This window comes from Leucoraja erinacea, chromosome 13, assembly GCF_028641065.1.
Source record: "Leucoraja erinacea ecotype New England chromosome 13, Leri_hhj_1, whole genome shotgun sequence".
Classification (NCBI taxonomy): Eukaryota; Metazoa; Chordata; class Chondrichthyes; order Rajiformes; family Rajidae; genus Leucoraja; species Leucoraja erinaceus.
In genome coordinates, this window is record NC_073389.1 from 54450003 (window position 1) to 54471821 (window position 21819).

Sequence of the window (21819 nt, forward strand, 5' to 3'; positions counted from 1 at the left end):
TAAATTCTTCCTCACCTCCTTTCTAAAAGAGCGCCCTTTATCTCTGAGGCTGTGACCTCTGGTCCTAGACTCTCCTACAAGTGGAAACATCCTCTCCACATCCACTCCATCCATTTTTTTCACACAGAGAGTGGTGAATCTCTGGAACTCTCTGCCACAGAGGGTAGTTGAGGCCAGTTCATTGGCTATATTTAAGAGGGAGTTAGATGTGGCCCTTGTGGCTAAGGGGATCGAGGTATGGAGAGAAGGCAGGTACGGAATACTGAGTTGGATGATCAGCCATGATCATATTGAATGGCGGTGCAGGCTCGAAGGGCCGAATGGCCTACTCCTGCACCTAATTTCTATGTTCTATGTTTCTATGTTTCTAAGCTATTGTTATTTTCTCTCCGTTTTACAAGGGGGTGATTACAAATATATTTTCAAACTGGAGACTATGCATTATAACCATATAACAATTACAGCACGGAAACAGGCCATCTCGGCCCCACAAGTCCGTGCCGAACAACTTTTTTTTCCCTTAGTCCCACCTGCCTGCATTCATACCATAACCCTCCATTCCCTTCTCATCCATATGCCTATCCAATTTATTTTTAAATGATACCAACGAACCTGCCTCCACCACTTCCACTGGAAGCTCATTCCACACCGCTACCACTCTCTGAGTAAAGAAGTTCCCCCTCGTGTTACCCCTAAACTTCTGTCCCTTAATTCTGAAGTCATGTCCTCTTGTTTGAATCTTCCCTATTCTCAATGGGAAAAGCTGGTCCACATCAACTCTGTCTATCCCTCTCATCATTTTAAAGACGTCTATCAAGTCCCCCCCTTAACCTTCTGCGCTCCAGAGAATAAAGACCTAACTTATTCAACCTATCTCTGTAACTTAGTTGTTGAAACCCAGGCAACATTCTAGTAAATCTCCTCTGTACTCTCTCTATTTTGTTGACATCCTTCCTATAATTGGGCGACCAAAATTGTACACCATACCCCAGATTTGGTCTCACCAATGCCTTGTACAATTTTAACATTACATCCCAGCTTCCTTGTGTTGGAGTTGGTTTGGCTGCAGACTTCACAGCAACGAGGTCTGAAGAAGGGTCATGACCAGAAACGTCACCTGTCCATTCGCTCCCCGGTTGGTGCCCGACCCGCTGAGTTTAGTCGAGTAATATACCGCTTCCTCGCCGGCCAGCGATCCCCGCACACTAACACCATCCTACACAAAACTAGCGACAACTACCTAGACAATTAGCCATCAATTGACTGGCGTGGGTTGTCTATGGGTGCTCCGGTTTCCTCCCATTCTCCAAAGACAATAGACAACAGGTGCAGGAGTAGAGGCCTTTCGGCCCTTCGAGCCAGCACCGCCATTCAATGTGATCATGGTTGATCATCCCCAATCAGTACCCCGTTCCTGCCTTCTCCCCATATCCCCTGACTCCGCTATTTTTAAGAGCCCTATCTAGCTCTCTCTTGAAAGCATACAGGAAAGATGTACAGGTTAAGAAGGAACTGCAGATGCTGGAAAATCGAAGGGTCACAAGACGTACAGGTTTGCAGGTTAATTGGCTTGGTATAAGTGTAAATTGTCCCTAGTGTGTGTGGGATGGTGTTAGTGTGCGGGGATCGCTGGTCAGCATGGACTCGGTGGGCCGAAGGGCCTGTTTCCGTGCCGTATCTCTAAACCAAATTAAAAACTAAACTGTGTACATCCCTCCTACTGGACCGGGTGTGTGTCACATACTTTCAGCAAATATCCCCAGGGATTTGCATCAAGAGTAAAATCCACATGAAATACAACGCGACGCATCTCACACCCTCAGTCGGACCACCTTTCAACTCACCAATGATGGTTTTCAGACCCATGTCACCGACCGCAGAGAATGTATAAAGCTGCAGGAAGACAAACACAGCATTCAGACTTTATTCGCAGCAACAGATACATGTCAGCTAGCGTCACATATAAAGAACAGGATCCAAGCAAGGAAAGCCACCCTGGTAACAGGATCCCCTGTGGTGTACAAGGTGTAAAACCAGGCAAGCTGACACGTCTGCCAATAGAACATTGCTCTCGGCAGCAATGAACAAGCAGGTAGTTGTCAAAAAATCACTAAAATCTACAGGGAATAAACAATAAACAGAGTAATATGCTGTCTAATGGTTGGCCAGGCAGTAATAACATTATCATGGGAAGAATGAGTTGAAGGGCAGAGCTTAGAGACAATAGACAATAGGTGCAGGAGTACACAAAATTGCTGGAGAAACTCAGCGGGTGCATCTATGGAGCATCTATGGAGCGAAGGAAATAGGCGACGTTTCGGGCCGAAACCCTTCTTGGTGTAGGAGTAGGCCATTCGGCCCTTTGAGCCAGCACCGCCATTCAATATGATCATGGCTGATCATCCCCAATCAGATTCACCACCCTCTCCACTTTCCTTTTTTATTTTTCGCTTATCTCTTCTTTTAACTTTCTATTTGGCCGCTCCGCACTACTGTGGTAGTCTAGGGCAAAGGAGACTTTGTGCTTTGTCCAGCTATCTTTTCCCTCTCTTGTTCTCTCATTCTCTTCTTTTCTTTCATTTTCAGGTTATAAGTTAAAAATGAAGCTGTACAATAATTGTATCATTTTTAGATGCCGAATGTTTTATCTTTGTACAATTGCTTCTAATAAAAACAAAAAAAAAATTAAATTTTTTAAAAAAGAGGTTAACTCTCTCAACTTGTCCCCGGACTCGGAAGAGGACCGAGTGCTCTCCACCATTGTTCTGCTCTACTGCGGCTGCTCTCCCCTTAACCCCCCCACCTCCCTACACACTTATTTATTTAATTACTTACTTATTTACTGTTATTAGTGACCCCCTTTTTTTTATTTTATTTTTTTTATTTTTTAGTACTTTTTGTTTTGTTTATCTTACCATATTTGTGTGGATGTGTATGTATGTGAGTGTTGTTTGTCCCCTTTTGGTTCCTGATTCGGGTGGGTTGAAGGTGGGTAAGGGTAAGGGCTTTAGAAACATAGAAACATAGAAATTAGGTGCAGGAGTAGAGGCCATTCGGCCCTTCGAGCCTGCACCATTCGCCATTCAATATGATCATGGCTGATCATCCAACTCAGTATCCCGTACCTGCCTTTTCTCCATACCCCCTGATCCCCTTAGCCACAAGGGCCACATCTAACTCCCTCTTAAATATAGCTAATGAACTGGCCTCAACTACCCTCTGTGGCAGAGAATTCCAGAGATTCACCACTCTCTGTGTGTAAGCTTTGAGGGTCGCTTACATACTGTTGCACAATTATGCCTTGACTGTCACTGTCTGTTATCATTGTATGTATGCAAATTGCTGTGAAATTCAAATAAAAAGATTTAAATCAAAAAGCAGATTCACCACCCGCTTCTGAAGAAATTCCTCCTCTTCCCCATTAAAGGCACGTCCTTTTATTCTGAGACTGTGACCTCTGGTCCTAGACTCCCGCTAGTGGGAAGGGGTCAAGGAAGGAGCGTTTGTGTCGCGGCCCGTCTCCGCCAATCTTACCAACACCACGCACAAGCAGCGGCAAGACGCACGCCATTGCACGCAGATGCCGACAAGCGTGTTCAGCTCCGGCTGCACAACTTTGAATCTTGTCTGTGGACTCGATAAGAAGATGACTAGTGGGAACATCCTCTCCACATCCACTCTATCCAGGCCTTTCACTAGTCGGTACGTTACAATGAGCCCCACCCCCCCTCATCTGAGTCTGTTTCCACCCTCACCTAGCTCCTGTACTACTCCACTCACTGTCAGGGAACACGATGTCAGACGGGTGCTCCTGGCAGTGAACCCCAAGAAGGCTACCGGCCCAGATGGAGTCCCTGGTAAGGTGCTCAAAGCGTGCGCCCACCAGCTCACTGCCATCTTCACCAGAATTTTCAACCTCTCCCTGGCCCAGGCAGTTATTCCGTCCTGCCTAAAATCAGCCACAATCGTCCCTGTGCCGAAGAAGTCTACCATCACCAGCCTTAATGACTACCGTCCTGTGGCCCTCACTCCGGTAATCACGAAGTGCTTCGAGAGGTTGGTCCTCCAGCACATCAAGGACTATCTACCACCAGACCTCGACCCCCACCAATTCGCCTATCGCCAAAACAGATCCACAGAAGACGCCATCACCGTAGCTCTCCACTCTGTGCTGAGCCATCTGGAGCAGGGGCAGAGCTACGTCCGGATGCTCTTTGTGGATTTTAGTTCAGCCTTTAATACAATCATTCCGGACATTCTCATTGGTAAACTGGTCACTCTCGGCCTCCCCACTGTCACATGTGCCTGGATAAAGGATTTCCTCACCAACCGGCCCCAGACTGTGAGACTCGGCCCCCACCTCTCCTCCACTCGCAGGTTGAGTACCGGTTCCCCACAGGGCTGTGTGCTAAGCCCCCTCTTATACTGTCTCTACACCTACGACTGTAGTCCGGCCCACAACAACAACCGCATCGTCAAATTTGCTGACGACACTACTGTAGTCGGACTTATTTCAAAGGGAGACGAGGCAGCCTACAGAGAGGAAGTCCTGAAGTTGACAACCTGGTGCTCAGAAAACAATCTGGCTCTGAACACCAGGAAAACAAAAGAGCTCATTGTCGACTTCAGGAGGCACAGCACCGACTTAGCCCCCCTACACATCAACGGCGAGTGTGTGGAGAGGGTCAACACCTTCCGGTTTCTCGGCGTCCATATCGCTGCTGACATCTCCTGGACGGACAACACGACAGCGGTCATCAAGAAGGCTCAGCAGCGGCTGCACTTCCTGAGGGTCCTCAGGAAGCACAACCTGGACTCTAACCTGCTGCTGACCTTCTACCGCTCGTCCATCGAGAGCCTGCTGACATACTGCATTACAGCATGGTATGGCAGCTGCACCATGGCAGACAGGGAGAGGCTTCAGAGGGTAACCAGGACAGCGCAGAGGATCATTGGCTGCCCTCTCCCCTCCCTGATGGACATCTACATCTCCCGCTGCCTTAGCAGGGCAAAGAAGATCACCAAAGACAGCTCCCATCCTGCGTTTGGACTGTTCGACCTGCTGCCCTCTGGAAGGCGCTATAGGTGCATCAAATCCAGGACAAACAGACTCAGGAATAGTTGCTTTCCGAGAATTATATCTACTATAAATTCAAATTCACACATGTACTGACTACACCGCCCAACACGGACTTCCATCTGTATATATGTATATATGTATGTAGCGCCGCAGAATTTGTGCACCTATTCCCCCCCCCCCCATCTCCCTTCTGTTTTGTTTTCTGTTTCTTGTTTTTTGTGTAAAATTGTATGTATGCACTGAGTACGAGCAGCTTTCAGTTTCACTGTACATGTATAGTGACAATAAATGGCATATCTATATCTATATCTATCTGACAAAGGGTCTCGAGCCAAAACGTCACCCATTCCTAGTCTCCAGAGATGCTGCCTGTCCGCCTGAGTTGCTCCAGCATTCCGTGTCTATCACACCTTCACCGAACAATAAGCGTCTGTGTGGAGTTTGCACGATCCCCCTGTGACCGAGTCGGTTTCCTCCCTCATCCCAAAGACTTGCAGGTTTGTAGGTTAATTGGCCGAAAGTGTTCCTGGTTTGGAGGGAAGATCGACACAAAATACTGGAGTAACTCAACGGGTCAGGCAATACCTCTGCAGAAAAATAATCGATTATGTCTTTGGGTCAGAACTCTTCTTCAGACTATCCAGTCCTGGCCAGTCTAGAGAAGACTGCTGACCTGAAACATCTCCTACTCACCCACTGAGTTACTCCAGCATTTGGTGTCTATCTTCAATGTAAACCAGCATTTGCAGTTCCTTCCTACACAAGAATCTCTTACGGTCATAAGGAATAGGAGTGGAATTAGGCCATTCAATCATGGCTGATCTATCTCTCCCTCCTAACCCCATTCTCCTGCCTTCTCCCCGTGACCTCTGACACCCGCACTAATCAACACCCGCACTATCTATCTCTGCTTTAAATATATCCACTGACTTAGCCTCCACCGCCTGCTGTCAATCTCCACTTTAAATATAGCCAAGGTGCGTTAGAGGGGGCCAGTACAGTGGTGGAGTGGGAGGGGGATATCGACGTTATGAACCAGCATCTACAGGTCCTTCCCACACGCCTGGTTTATGTGGAGTAGATGAGGAAGTGGGATAACGTAGAGCGAGTCTGAACGGGTGATGGATGGTTGAGTGTCCACGCTGTACATCTGATCCATCTCTGCCTCAGAGGGCAGTGGAGGCCGGTTCTCTAGATGCTGTCAAGAGAGAGTTAGATAGGGCTCTTAAAGATAGCGGAGTCAGGGGATATGGGGAGTAGGCAGGATCAGGGTACTGATTGGGAATGATCAGCCATGATCACATTGAATGGCGGTGCTGGCTCAAAGGGCCGAATGACCACCTCCTGCTGCACCAGTTGTCCATTGTCCACAGTGAGACGGAGAGCTGCCGCTACTTGCGTTTGGAGGTAACGTTAGCAGCGGGACTCACCATGGGGGCTGCCAGCAGCAACATTGCTCCACAGGTGGTCGCCCGCTTCCTTGTCCAATCCGATATCACCCCTGCAAGGATCCCACCTGAAGCACAAGAAGTAAAAAGGCATAAGCGGTGGCACGGTGGCACAGCGCCCCACAGCGCCAGGCACCGGTTCCATCCTGATTTGGGGGGGGGGGGGGGGGGGGGGGGGGGGGGAGGGGGCGAGAGGGGGAGAGGAGCGAAACTTTAAGGGAAGAAATCAAACAGGACCAATCAGTGCTGGCAACAGATAAACTCGGCCAACTACATTCCCCGATTGGCTGACTGTTGGATAGAGACAGGCGTGAGCCCAAGTGGGACACGTGCGGTCCCAATTAGCTTCCATTTATTCCCCTCCTCTCTCCCCAGCAGCCAGTCAGAAGAAGGATTCCAACTCCAAATAGCTTTGTATGGCTTTGCAACTATTTGATTAGTGTAGAAATGTAAATAATTTGTACATATGGAAATAAGTGTTTATAGCTGCTAAATATGTATAAGATAATTATAAGCAGTTAAATAAAGGGTGGGAATTAATAAACTTTGGCTTCTTCCTGCACCTTTTCAGACATATACGATTTAATTTATTTATAAATATTGTTTATTTATATATATTCTTGGTTTTTTTGTATGCCGTTTCATACTTGCTTTTTATTTTTTAGTCTGTTCGAAATAAAGGATTTATTATTATTATTATTATAATAAAATGTCACCAATCCATGTTCTCCAAAGAAGCTGCCTGACGTGCCGAGTTACTCCAGCATTTTGGTCTATCTTTGGTATAGACCATCATCCCCAGTTCCGTTTTATTACGTTTATCTGCTAGATAATGTTGATGAAGGGGGGGGAATCTCTGGTCGGCACAGACTCGGTGGGCCGAAGGGCCCGTTTCCGTGCTGTATCTCTAAACTAAACGAATCACACAACTCAAATAAGGTTCGGTCCCTGCTAATGGCCACTGCTTGGAACTGCGATCTGAAACATTCAGAGTGCCCCTTTAATCAAGAAATAAAAGATATAATCTCCTTATTACAAATAATTTGGTGGAACTTAGGTGGCACAGCAGTAGAGTTGCTGCCTTACAGCACTTGCAGCGCCAGAGACCCGGTTTCCATCCCGACTACGGGCTCTGCCTGTACGGAGTTTGCACGTTCTCCCCGTGACCTGCGTGGGTTTTCGCCAAGACCTTCGATTTCCTCCCACACTCCAAAGACGTGCAGGTTTTTAGGTTAATTAGCGTGGTGTACATGTAAAACTGTCCCCGGTGTGTGTGGGGGTGATAATATGCAGGTGCTCCCTGGTCGGCACGGACTCGGTGGGCGATGGGCCTGTTTCCGTGCTCTGTCTCTAAACTAAACTAAACCGTACCTATAATTCCACCCACGTCAAACAGCGTCGACAGATCTCCAGCTTTTTTGGCATCAATATGTTCTGGAAATAAAATAAACCAATTGTTTAATACCTAAATATTTCATCTGTAATCGATTTTAAAAATGGCAGGATTAGTGTACCCTTTAAACCAAGAATGAAAAAATAAAAATCACTACAAGTAATTTGATATTTAGATACCAGATTTTAGTTCCAAACGTATTTAATATTTAATTGTTAAAAATTGCCGGAATGAGTTGGGCAGTGAGGCCAGTTTCTGATCTGTGTGACTATCAGTGACTCTCCAAGTCCCACCGATCTCCAGCTGGTAGCCACGTGGGCTACTGTGAACAACGCTGCCCCTCACCTTTGTTGGCATGGTACATTGGCAGCTGGTAGCCACGTGGGCGATCACCAGCGACACTGCACTCACCTTTGTTGGCCAGGTACATTGGCAGCCAGAAGAGGAAGGTGTAGCTGACGAGTTTGGCAAAGAGCAGACACAAGGAGAACTCCACCACGCCCTGCAAAAGACAAGCCACCGCACCGGCATTACAGCACCGTCCTGGGAACAGAGGCCCCATTTTACACTCACCCCGGTCACTCCCTCTTCTCCCCTCTCCCATCAGGCAAGAGGTACAGGAGTGTGAAGATGCACACCTCTTCCCCCCCCACCCCCCCCCCCCCCCTCACCCCCACGCTGGGAGGAGCTGAAAATGGGGTGTGGAGGAGAAAGAAAGCCTGGCAAGTGATAGGTGAATACAGGTGAGGGAGGGGGTGATAGGCAGATGGGTGGAGTAAGTGGTAAAGGTGGAGTTGACGAGGAGATGAGAGGGTGGCAGATAAAGAGGAGTGGAATGTAAAACTAGAGGGAGTGAGGTGGGTGGATGGGCACTGACACGGGTGAACACAAGAAAAGCTGCAGGCCCCGATGGCATCTCGGGGCGAGTACTCAAGTCCTGTGCTACGCAGCTAGCTCCAGTGCTCACTACATTATTCAACCTCTCCCTGGACAAGTCCGTGGTCCCTGCCTGCTTCAAAAAATCCATCATCGTACCGGTACCAAAAAATGCCTCCCCAGCCTGTCTCAATGACTACCGTCCGGTGGCCCTTACCTCGGTAGTCATGAAATGCTTTGAGAGGCTGGTGAAGAATCACATCTGCGCCTTCCTCCCTCGGAACATGGACCCGTTGCAGTTCGCATACCGTCCGAACAGGTCCACGGACGATGCGGTCTCCCAGGTCTTGCACACCGCTCTCTCCCATCTGGACAGCCAGAAGGGGGGCTACGTGAGGATGCTGTTCATAGACTACAGTTCAGCCTTCAACACGATAGTCCCCACCAGACTGGCCGGGAAGCTACTGGAATTGGGGCTCAACACCTCCCTGTGTGCCTGGGTCCTGGACTTTCTCACCGCCAGGCCCCAGGTAGTCAAGATGGGAGGGAATACATCGGAGTCCCTCACCCTGAGCACAGGATCGCCCCAGGGTTGCGTCCTCAGCCCCCTATTGTACTCCCTGTACACACATGACTGTGTGGCTAGGTTCAGCTCCAATTCAATAATTAAGTTTGCTGATGACACTGTGGTGGTGGGCCTGATCTCAGACAATGATGAGAGGGCCTACCGGGAGGAGGTGGCTGATCTAGCACTCTGGTGCCAGGAGAACAGCCTCCTCTTGAACATCAAAAAAACGAAGGAGCTGATCATGGACTTTAGGAGGGCACATCATCCGAGGACGTACACTCCATTGAGTATAAATGGGGATCCTGTGGATAGGGTGAACTGTTTTAAATATCTGGGAGTCCACATCTCTGAGGATATGACATGGTCATCACACGCCTCAGCACTCGTGAGTAAGGCAAGGCAGCGCCTTTACCATCTCAGGCAATTGAGGAAATTCAGAGTGTCTCCGAGGATCCTCCAGTGCTTCTACGCAGCGGCGGTGGAAAGCATCTTGTCCGGGAACATTACCATCTGGTTTGGGAATTGCTCTGCCAAGGACAAGAAGGCTCTGCAGAGAGTAGTGCGTTCGGCCGAACGCACTATGGGAACTTCACTCACCCCCCTGCAGGAACTATACAACAGGAGGTGCAACTCCAGAGCAAACAAAATCATGAGAGACCTCTTCCACCCCTGCAACGGACTGTTCCAGCCGCTACGGTCAGGCAAACGCCTCCGTTGCCATGCAGTGAGAACGGAGAGGTTGAGAAGGAGTTTCTTCCCAGAAGCAATTCGGACTGTAAACGCCTTTCTCACCAGGGACTAACTCTCCAGAACGTTTTTCCTTCTATTATTTATTATGTAAAATAATATGTGTGTTATGATTGTGTTTATAATTTGTTTGGTTGTTTTGTTGTTCCGCGAGCATTGCCACTTTCATTTCACTGCACATCTCGTATGTGTATGTGACAAATAAACTTGACTTGACTTGACTTGACTTGATACAAGGGGAGGTAAAAGGGGGAATGGAGGACTCGGGGATGGCAGATGACTGTGTGGAGGAACAGGGTGACAGGGCTGGGGGTTTGTTTATACGGGTGTGTGCATCTGGGTGGGGGTGGGGGAGTGTTACTCGAGTTTACTTTATTGTTTTCTCTAGTATACTGTGGTACAGTGAAAAGCTTTTATGTTTCGTGCTATCCAGTCAGCGGAAAGACTATACACGTTTACAATCGAGCTGTCCACGGTGTACAGACACAGGGTAAAGGGGATAACGTTTAGTGTAAGATAAAGTCCAGTAAAGTCTGATTGAAGATAGTCCAAGGGTCTCCAATGAGGTAGCTGGGAGGTCAGGACCACTCTCTAGTTATGGAAGGATGATTCAGTTGCCCCAAAACAGCTGGGAAGAAACTGTCCCTGAATAGAAACATAGAACATGGAATAATAGGTGCAGGAATAGGCCATTCGGCCCGTCGAGCCAGCACCGTCATTCAATATGATCATGGCTGATCGTCCAGAATCAGTCCCCCGTTCCTGCTTTCTCCCCATATCCCTTGATCCATTAGTGCTAAGAGCTAAATCTAACTCTCTCTTGAAAACATCCGGTGAATTGGCCTCCACTGCTTTCTGTGGCAGAGAATTCCACAAAATTTGCGGACGATACAAAAATGGGAGGAAAAGTAGGGGATGAGGAGGATAGGAAGAGTCTGCAAAAGGATATAGATAAGCTAGGTGAGTGGGCAACAACTTGGCAGATGAAATTTAATACTAATAAATGTGAAGTCATTCACTTTGGGAAAAAAAATGATAGGGCAAGTTATTTTCTAAATGAGGAGGAGCTGCGTTGTAATGCAACGCAAAGGGATCTAGGGGTATTAGTACATGAATCACTGAAAGTTAGTATGCAGGTGCAGCAAGCAATCAGGAAGGCCAATGGAGTTTTGGCCTTTATTGCTAGGGGGATTGAGTATAAAAACACGGAGGTCTTGCTGCAGCTGTACACAGTATTAGTGAGACCACATTTGGAATACTGTGTACAGTTCTGGGGTCCATACTTAAGAAAGGATGTACTAGCCCTGGAGGCAGTGCAGCGAAGGTTTACAAGATTAATTCCTGCAATGAGGGGATTGACATATAAGGAAAGGTTAAGTAGGCTGGAACTCTACTCTTTGGAGTTTAGAAGAATGAGAGGCGATCTCATTGAAACATATAAGATCGTGAGGGGCCTTGATCGGGTGGATGCACTGAGGATGTTCCCAATGATCGGGGAAACTAGAACTAGGGGACATAGTTGCAGAATAAGGGGGGGCTCTTTTAAAACTGAGATGAGGAAGAACTTCTTCACCCAGAGGGTGGTTAATTTATGGAATTCACTGCCCCAGGGAGCAGTGGAAGCAGAAACTTTAAATATATTTAAGACTAAAATAGATGGTTTTTTAGCTGCCAAGGGGATAAGGGGCTACGGGGAGAGGGCAGGGATATGGACCTAGGTATGGTTAGTATAGTAAGACCTGAGTGATCTCCTGGACAAGTGTCGATCGCCTGGATTGGGGTCGGAGAGGAATTTCCCGGATTTTTTTTTCCCGAATTGGACCTGGGTTTTTTATCCGTTTTTTTGCCTCCCCCAGGAGATCACGAGGTTCTTGGGGTGGAGAGGGGTGATAGCGGTATAAAGGGGAGGGTAGTGTCTTGTGTTCTGTGTCTTGTGTCTACTGTTTGTGGGTAAGTGTGTCTGTTTAGTGTTCAGCCATGAGCGAATGGCGGTGCGGGCTCGACGGACCTGGTGGTCTACTCTCGCACCTACTTTCTATGTTTCTATGTTTCTATTCACAACTCTCTGGGTGAAAAAGTTTTTCCTCATCCCAGTCCTAAATGGCCGACCCCTTACTCTTAAACTGTGTGACCCCTGGTTCTGGACTCCCCTCAACGTGGGAACCAATTTTTCCTGCATCCAGCCTGCCCAATCCCTTAAGAATTCTAAATGTTTCTACAAGATCCGCGAATTTGCGGTCCCGATGGGGAGATACTTACGGGGATTCTCAAGGCTCCGAGGAAGCTGATGGCGGCCGGCCTGTTGCCTCTGTCACTGTTGACGGTGACAACGTGGCTGGTCATTAAACCATTGGACTTGGCCAAAACCCCGACATCACTCTCCTTCAAAAAACACTCCCTCTCTGGATCCTGTTTACAGTTTAAAAATCAGCATGTTATCAGCAGTTACGATTAGTTTGTAAAGAAATAATACATTTATGACAAAGTGCAGTTGCTGCCTCACTGTGCCAGAGACCCGGGTCCCATCCGCAAACATAGCTAATAGGTGCAGGAGTAGGCCATTCGGCCCTTCGAGCCAGCACCGCCATTACATATGATCATAATAATAATAATAATAATAATAATCTTATTTATATAGCACATTTTTAGTCAACTTGCATTGACCCCAAAGTGCTTCAGATAATTACATTACATTTACACACAGGCAAAGGTGGGTGAAGTGTCTTGCCCCAAGGACACAACGACAGTATGCACTCCAAGCGGGATTCGAACCGGCTACCTTCCGGTCGCCAGCCGAACACTTAGCCCATTGCGCCACCTGTCGTCATGGCTGATCATCCAGAATCAGTACCCCGTTCCTGCTTTCTCCTCATATCCCTCGATTCCATTAGCCCCAAGAGCTAAATCCAACTCTCTCTTGAAAACATCCAATGAAAAATAAGTTTTACAGCTTCTTGCGTGAAGAAAACTTGCCTCCGCGCCCAGTGCAAACCGCTCACTAATGCAACCAGGACTAGATCACAATAAACTGGGAGATCCGGGGGTGAAACATAGAAACATAGAAATTAGATGCAGGAGTAGGCCATTCGGCCCTTCGAGCCTGCACCATTCGCCATTCAATATGATCATGGCTGATCATCTAACTCAGTATCCCGTACCTGCCTTCTCTCCATACCCCCTGATCCCCTTAGCCACAAGGGCCACATCTAACCCTCTTAAATATAGCCAATGAACTGGCCTCGACTACCCTCTGTGGCAGAGAGTTCCAGAGATTCACCACTCTCTGCGTGAAAAAAGTTCTTCTCATCTCGGTTTAAAAGGATTTTCCCCTTATCCTTAAGCTGTGAAGAGGACAGATTGCAAAATACAAACTCTATAGTACGTACTGGAGCGAGGGAAATCGTGTTTACTGGTGGATGCCTGACATTGATGAATGTTTATGGCAGTATTTGGTTCAATTATGTGCATTCATGTTTGCAGTAGGAGCGGATTTGAGATCAGGGGCATAAAAACATTGCCACGGACTCAAAATGTTTTTTTTCTGAACGTCAGGTTATGTACGAAGGAACATCACATGCTGGTTTATACCGTCAGTCGCTAGTGTATCGCCTGCTTTGGTTCCATCACAGGGAATGTGTGTTTCCATCAAGGCAGATAGACAGTCGGCTGACATCTATCTCAATGGTGTCAGGTTAGGAAAAGGGGAAGTACAACGAGACCTGGGTGTCCTAGTACATCAGTCAGTGAAGGTAATCATGCAGGTTCAGCAGGCAGTGAAGAAAGCTAATGGCATGTTGGCCTTCATAACGAGAGGAGTTGAGTATAGGGAGCAATGGGGTCGTTCTGCAGTTGTACAGGGCCCTGGTGAGACCACACCTGGAGTATTGTGTGCAGTTTTGGTCTCCTCATTTGGTCGGTCTGAAGAAGGGCCTGGAGCAGACTCCTTGGCGTGCGAATCTTGGTAGAGTTTGCACATTGTCCGACGGCTCTGATTATAGACAATACACAATAGGTGTAGATCTCCCCTCTATTCTTCCTTTTTTCTCTCTCTCCTCCTTTTTTCTCTCTCTTTTTAATTTAAGGTCCTTTTTGGAAAGTGTTAAAATTGAAGCTGTTCACAAAGCTGTGAAATTGTCAAGTTTTCTGTACAAATGCTTCCAATAAAAACATTGAAACCATAAACCAGCATCTGCAGTTCTTTCCTACACATTCTATACTCAATCAGGGGGCGGAAATCCTGGGGGGCACATTGGGGGGGGGGGGGGGGGGTACACACGTCCACCCCCCCATGTTTTGTAATCCGGACTTTTTCCAGAAGCTTTCTAAGGGCTGAATCGGCCCATTCGCGGGGTCTTTCATCGCCCGGCGCGGCTTAAAATCAAAATTAAAGCCGGGCCGATTCAAGCCCCATGATTCGGGGCGGACGAAGCTGCTGTTGCTGGAGTTCGGAGTCGGTCACCAACCAGGTCAGCTCCCGATGTTACCGTCCACAGGGCCCACGGCCGAAGCCTCGCGTATGTGCGCCAAGAAATTGTGTCCCCTCCATCTTTTGACAGCGATTTCCGTGCCTGTACTCAAGGAAGGCCAGCGTGCAAAAAGCCTTCATCACCACCCTGTCTACCTGCAACGTCACTTTCAGGGAACACTTACTTTTTCTTCACTAGCCATAAATGCGTCGTATTTGCTTTGCTCATCATGGCATCTGTGTTTAAGTGCGTCCCATCTGTTCGTGCACTTGGACGGCTTCTGTGAACAGGAGGAAAACATTTAATATAACTACTGGTACTACAATCCAAATGTTTCAGTTTTAGTTGAGTTTATTGTCACGCGAGGTACTGTGAAAAGCTTGTGCTGCGTGCTAACCAGTCAGCGGAAAGACAACACATGAATTACAATCGAACCGTTTACAGTGTACAGATACATGATAAGGGAATAACGTTTACTGCAAGGTAAAGCCAGCAAAGTCCGATCAAGGATAGTGCGAGGTGTAGCTTAACTCAGTATGTTAGAACTATAATCAGTTACCTTCATATTTTATCTGCCTGTAATTACGTGCGTGGGGTTTATACGTAGTTTGCGGCTGGGATTCTCGCACAGGCGCCCTAGTAGTATTAGTTTAGTTTGAAGAAGCATGGGGGGGGGGGGGGGGGGGGGGGGGGGGGGGGGGTCAGCTTTCCACCATGCACGAGTTTAACTATGAATAAGATCAAAACGTACTTAAACAAGAAGACGCTTGGATGAATATCTTCCTGTTTTTCACACAGAGAGTGGTGAATCTCTGGAACTCTCTGCCACAGAGGGTAGTTGAGGCCAGTTCATTGGCTATATTTAAGAGGGAGTTAGATGTGGCCCTTGTGGCTAAAGGGATCAGGGGGTATGGAGAGAAGGCAGGTACGGGATACGGAGTTGGATGATCAGCCATGATCATATTGAATGGCGGTGCAGGCTCGAAGGGCCGAATGGCCTCTACTCCTGCACCTATTGTCTATGTTTCTATGTTTCTATGTTTACTGCTACAATAAAGAAACTATTAATTAAGAGACTGTGGTCTCCATTCGTCGTTTTTTTGGAATCATATGGTGCAACACAATTGTAAAAAAATAACTGTTTCAGGACTGGACGAGGGTTGGTCAAGATTATAAATAATGATCTCCTTTTCTTTTTTATTTTATTTTCTCTCTCAACTTTCTTCATTTACTCGTTTTCTTTCTTCACACACTATATATTTCACATCTTTCTATCCTTTACTATCTAACTTCTTTTTCTTATTCTCATCTTTTTTCAATGTAACATAAAAAAAAAAAAAAGAAGTTGTACATAAAATGTATTATGAAAATATATATTAGGCACTTTGGTGCCATATGACTGTACTTACTGCTAATAAAATAAAATATATTAAAAAAATTAAGAGACTGTGTTTGGAAGATTTATCTTTGGACAGCATTGAATGTTTTGTGGAGAGCTCGTGAATGCGTTTCCATTATCTCCTGAACCCGTCTTCAATCATAGTGACTGAAAGGAGGAATCCTTGAAACGATATGAACATCTGTCACTGTATCTAGAGTCACCAAAGAGGTAGATTGTAGTTCAGCACTGCTCTCTGGTTGTGGTAGGGTGGTTCAGTTGCCTGATCACAGCTGGGAAGAAACTGTCCCTGAACCTGGAGGTGTGTGTTTTCACACTTCTATACCCTTCCATAATGTGATAGAATTAAGCCATTCGGCCCATCAAGTCTACTCCACCATTCAACCATGGCTGATCTATCTCTCCCTCCTAACCCCATTCTCCTGCCTTCTCCCCGCAAACTCTGACACCCGTAGTAATCAAGAATCTATCTATCTCTGCCTTAAAAATATCCACCGACTTGGCCTCCACAGCCATCTGTGGCAATGAGTTCCACAGCTTCACCACCCTCTGGCTAAAGAAATTTAGCATCTCCTTCCTAAACATCCTTTTGCCTGATGGGAGAGGGGAGAAGAGTGAGTGGCCAGGCTTAGACAATTCTCCGTGGATAGATCACCTTGAGGAACACTAAATACCGGGATATTTAGCTACCATTCTGCTATTTGTTCTTCTTCTTATTTGTCTCCAGCCTGTAACACATTCTTACTCATGTCCCCATATCCTTCCAAACCTTTCCTGTCCATCCACCAGTCCAAATGTATAGTCCCTGCCTCCACTACCTCCCTGGCAGCTCATTCCATACACCCACCACCCCAAGTGAAAATGTTACCTCTCAGGTTCCGAATCAGTCTTTCCCCTCTCACCTCACTGGGGTTACAGAATATAGTCATGGCTTAGGCAATAAAGGTAATTTGCAGGAGCCAATTTGGGATTTTTTTTTTAGTTTAGAGACACAGCACAGAAACAGGCCCTTCGGCCCACCGGGTCCGCGCCGACCAGCGATCCCCACACATTAACACTATCCTACACCCACTAGGGACAATGTTTTTACATTTACCAAGCCAATGAACCTACAAACCTGTACGTCTTTGGAATGTGGGAGGAAAACAAAGATCTCTGGAAAAAACCCACGCAGTTCACGAGGAGAACGTACAAACTCCGTACAGACAGCGCCCGTAGTCGGGATCGAACACGGGTCTCCAGCGCTGTATTCGCTGTGAGGCAGCAACTCTATTAATATATTGATGATTTGGACGAGGGAATTGAATGCAACATCTCCAAGTTTGCGGATGACACGAAGCTGGGGGGCAGTGTTAGCTGCGAGGAGGATGCTAGGAGGCTGCAAGGTGACTTCGATAGGCAAAGTGAGTGGGCAAATGCATGGCAGATGCAGTATAAATGTGGATAAATGTGAGGTTATCCACTTTGGTGGCAAAAACAGGAAAGTAGACTATTATCTGAATGGTGGCCGATTAGGAAAAGGGGAGATGCAATGAGACCTGGGTGTCATGGTACACCAGTCATTGAAAGTAGGCATGCAGGTGCAGCAGGCAGTAAAGAAAGCGAATGGTATGTTGGCATTCAGAGCAAAAGGATTTGAGTATAAGAGCAGGGAGGTTCTACTGCAGTTGTACTGGGTCTTGTTAAGACCACACCGGGAGTATTGCGTACAGTTTTGGTCTCCTAATCTGAGGAAAGACATTATTGCCATAGAGGGAGTGCAGAGAAGGTTCACCCGACTGATTCCTGGGATGTCGGACTTTCATATGAAGAAAGACTGGATAGACTTGGCTTGTACTCGTTAGAATTTAGAAGATTGAGGGGGGTCTTATAGAAACTTACAAAATTCTTGAGGGGACAGACTAGATGCAGGAAGATTGTTCCCGATGTTGGGGAAGTCCAGAACAAGGGGTCACAGTTTAAGGTTAAGGGGGAAATCTTTTAGGACCGAGATGAGAAAAACATTTTTCACACAGAGAGTGGTGAATCTCTGGAACTCTCTGCCACAGAAGGTAGTTGAGGCCAGTTCATTGGCTATATTAAAGAGGGAGTTAGATGTGGCCCTTGTGGCTAAAGGGATCAGGGGGTATGGAGAGAAGACAGGTACAGGATACTGATTTGGATGATCAGCCATGATCACATTGAATGGCGGTGCAGGCTCGAAGGGCCGAATGGCCTACTCCTGCACCTATTGTCTATGTTAACTCTACCACTGAGCCACCGTGACTGTGCAAAGAAAGTAAGTACGTTTATTGGCCAAGTATTCACATACAAGGAAATTGCCTTGGTGCACAGAAATAGCGGAACCTGGGGAAAACTCACAGGCAGAACGTGCAAACTCCACATGGACAGCACTGCAGGTCAGGATCGAACGCAAGTACGTCTGAAAGTTAATTGGCCTCTGTAAATTGACCCTAGTGTGCAGAGTTGGATAACATAGAACTAGTGTGAATGAGTGATTGATGGGCCGAAGGGCCTGTTCCATACTGTATCTCTAAACTAAAAACTGGGCTAGGCATTGTTCCACCTCCACCTTTTATCATGCTTCTGTATAGTGGACGGCTGGATTGTAATCATGTGTTGTCTTCCGCTGACTGGCTAGAACGCAACAAAAGCTTTTCACTGTGCCTTGACAGGTACACACGACAATAAAATTAATTAAACTAAACCTTCCTACGAGCTTTCCTGCTTTCTCCCTCCTTCTCCAATTACTCTGAAGAGGGTCTTGGCCCAAAATCTCATCTGGCCATATCCCTCCACAGATACTACCTGACCCGCTGAGTTCCTCCAGCACTCTGTGTTTTGTCATTCACCAGCCCAGTTAACGATGATCCCATTGTAACTCTTGGTAACCACCTTCACCCTCCTCTCCTCTCTCTATCGGTGCCTCCAGCACATCAACCCTCCAAGACATTGCCTCTCCGCCAGTAGTGCATTCATAAACTCTGGAGTGAAACATATAAGATCTCTACCTCAAAGGGCGGTGGAGGCCAGTTCTCTAGATGCTTTCAAGAGAGAGCTAGATAGGGTTCTTAAAGATAGCGGAGTCAGGGGATATGGGGAGAAGGCAGGAACGGGGTACTGATTGTGGATGATCAGCCATGATCACATTGAATGGCGGTGCTGGCTCGAAGGGCCGAATGGCCTACTCCTGCACCTATTGTCTATTACTCAACCAGACAACCGAGCCGCATGCTCTGGATCAAATTTCTAATTCTAGTTACCCTCCAACAACTCCCTTACCCCCTCCCCTTTCATCCCCCCCCACCCGCCCTCTCCCCCCCACCCACCCAAAGCCTCTATGCCTCATCTGGACTTGCACCGATTTCTCCCATCACCCTCCACCTACATTCCTTCCTCTGGCTTCACAATTCGCACCTCTTCAATCATTTTGTCTCACTCTCGTTTTCCCCCATCATAAGAGATAGGAGTACAATGAGGCTATTCGGCCCGTCAAGTCAGGCCATTCAATCTCTCCCTCCTAACCCCATTCTCCTGCATTCTCCCCATAGTCTCTGACACTTGCACTAATCAAGCCGTCTGTGGCTTTTGTCCAACTGTCTGCTTATCAACCCACCCCCTTGCTGTTCATCTATCCCCCCCCCCCCCCCCCCCCCCCCCCCCCCCCCCCCCCCCCCCCCCCCCCCCCCCCCCCCCCCCCCCCCCCCCCCGCCCCCCCCCCCCCCCCCCCCCCTGCCCGCCAGACTTTCTCCTGCCCCTCCAAGCTTTCTCCTCTCCTCTCCCCCCCCCCCCCCTCCCTCCAAATGTGATGAAGGGTCCCCAACCCAAAGTGTTGTCTGTCCATGTTCTCCACAGATGCTGCCTGACCCACTCAGTTATGGTGCAGCAGCATCTATGGAGCTAAGGAAATAGGCAACGTTTCGGGCCCAAATCCTTCTGGAAATAGGCAACGTTTCGGGCCGAAACCCTTACGGGTTTCGGCCCAAAACGTTGCCTATTTCCTTAGCTCTATAGATGCTGCTGCACCCGCTGAGTTACTCCAGCACTCTGTGAAACGTCACCTATCCATGTTCTCCACAGATGCTGCCTGACCCGCTGAGTTACTCCAGCACTCTGTGAAACGTCACCTATCCATGTTCTCCACAGATGCTGCCTGACCCACTGAGTTACTCCAGCACTCTGTGAAACGTCACCTATCCATGTTCTCCACAGATGCTGCCTGACCCGCTGAGTTACTCCAGCACTCTGTGAAACGTCACCTATCCATGTTCTCCACAGATGCTGCCTGACCCGCTGACTTACTCCAGCACTCTGTGAAACGTCACCTATCCATGTTCTCCACAGATGCTGCCTGACCCGCTGAGTTATGGTGCAGCAGCATCTATGGAGCTAAGGAAATAGGCAACGTTTCGGGCCGAAATCCTTCTGGAAATAGGCAACGTTTCGGGACGACTCCCTTACGGGTTTCGGCCCGAAACGTTGCCTATTTCCTTAGCTCCATAGATGCTGCCTGACCCGCTGAGTTACTCCAGCACTCTGTGTCCTGCACCAGTGCATTTTTGTTGCATTCTCTCCGGGGTGATCACACGCTGCAACATCCACATTCTGCGCTTACAGACGGGATTTGGAAAATTACAGAATGCAGGTCCCAGGAAGTTTGTGCAAAAATCAAGGGCGGTTTAGCAAGTAACCGTCCCTCCAGCTAGGCTGGAGTTTGCCCAGGGACCAAAGCAACAAGGCTGTTTTATTCAGGCTTCTCGCGTCAATATTCGGGAAGTACTCACCCGCGCCCGAGTCAGAGCGCACTTCACATCGTGCGGATCTAAAGAGGAAATGTAAGGACGTGGGTTTAGTGGCATAAACATTCATACCTCTACTCAGCCAATGAAGGAAGTATAAATATCACCGCTGGCTTTAGTCAATATGTAACCCGTGTGGGCCCAGCCATTTTTTTTTTCCATACAAAATGCTTTTATTCAGAACAAAACAAAAATACAAAGTAGTAACGAGATCAAAGAACGCCTATATTGGCATTTTACAAAGTTATCATATTAAAATATTAACATTTTTATCAGCAATACATTCGATCTCCGGCTGTGACCAGTGTTCACGGGCAGCCCCCAGAGCCCCCGTTGTTTTTGGAGTGGGTGACGGGAGTGTAGAGCAGTGGTTCCCAACCTTTCTTTGGCCATGCCCCACCTAATCACCTCTAAAATCCTGATGCCCCCCCCCCCCCCCCCCCATGTGGTGATATATAATTCTTGTCATTTAAAAAGTGAACTCCGTTTCAGCTGAAGAAGCTTAAAACGCAAATACCTTGGTTGTAATAACTACACAATACAGACCTTTTTTACCCCCAAAAAATGATTTACTCAAAATAACATCTGAAACATAAACTACATATGTTTACCTGATGGAAAATCCAAAAAAATAAAAATCGAAAATTTGGACCCAGACCTCAGTCGCGCTCAATTGCCCCCCTTAAAAATCAAATTGCCCCCCTGTGGGGCGTACGCCCCATGTTGGGAACCACTGGTGTAGAGGGAGCTGGCGATTACTGCCACACCTCCTCATTGGAATGTGTCGGAAGTAACTGCAGATGCTGGTTTATGTGGGTAGAAGTGTTTAGTTTGAGTTGTGGAGATACAGAGCCCACCGACTCCGCACCGACGACCCCAATTAATACATTAATACAAGCTTTCACACACTCAGGACAATTGACAAAGTATATAAACCCAAGCCAATGAACCTAAAAACGTGTTGGTCTTTGGAATAGAAACATAGAAAATAAGTGCAGGAGTAGAGGCCATTCAGCCCTTCGAGCCTGCACCACTATTCAATA

The 21819-nt window shown here is 47.5% G+C and overlaps 1 protein-coding gene across 1 annotated transcript in view; it reads right to left on the reverse strand.

Annotated features, from left to right (window-relative positions):
* The window catches only part of slc37a1 (solute carrier family 37 member 1), a 67413-nt gene that overhangs the window by 14696 nt on the left and 30898 nt on the right, over positions 1 to 21819 (reverse strand). Inside the window, exons 9-15 of the mRNA XM_055645273.1 lie at positions 20762 to 20799; positions 14763 to 14858; positions 12372 to 12521; positions 8333 to 8423; positions 7900 to 7962; positions 6511 to 6596; positions 1845 to 1893 (exon numbers count right to left, since the gene is read on the reverse strand). Coding sequence (XP_055501248.1) covers positions 1845 to 1893; positions 6511 to 6596; positions 7900 to 7962; positions 8333 to 8423; positions 12372 to 12521; positions 14763 to 14858; positions 20762 to 20799 — 573 coding nt within the window. The remainder of the gene's footprint in view (positions 1 to 1844; positions 1894 to 6510; positions 6597 to 7899; positions 7963 to 8332; positions 8424 to 12371; positions 12522 to 14762; positions 14859 to 20761; positions 20800 to 21819) is intronic.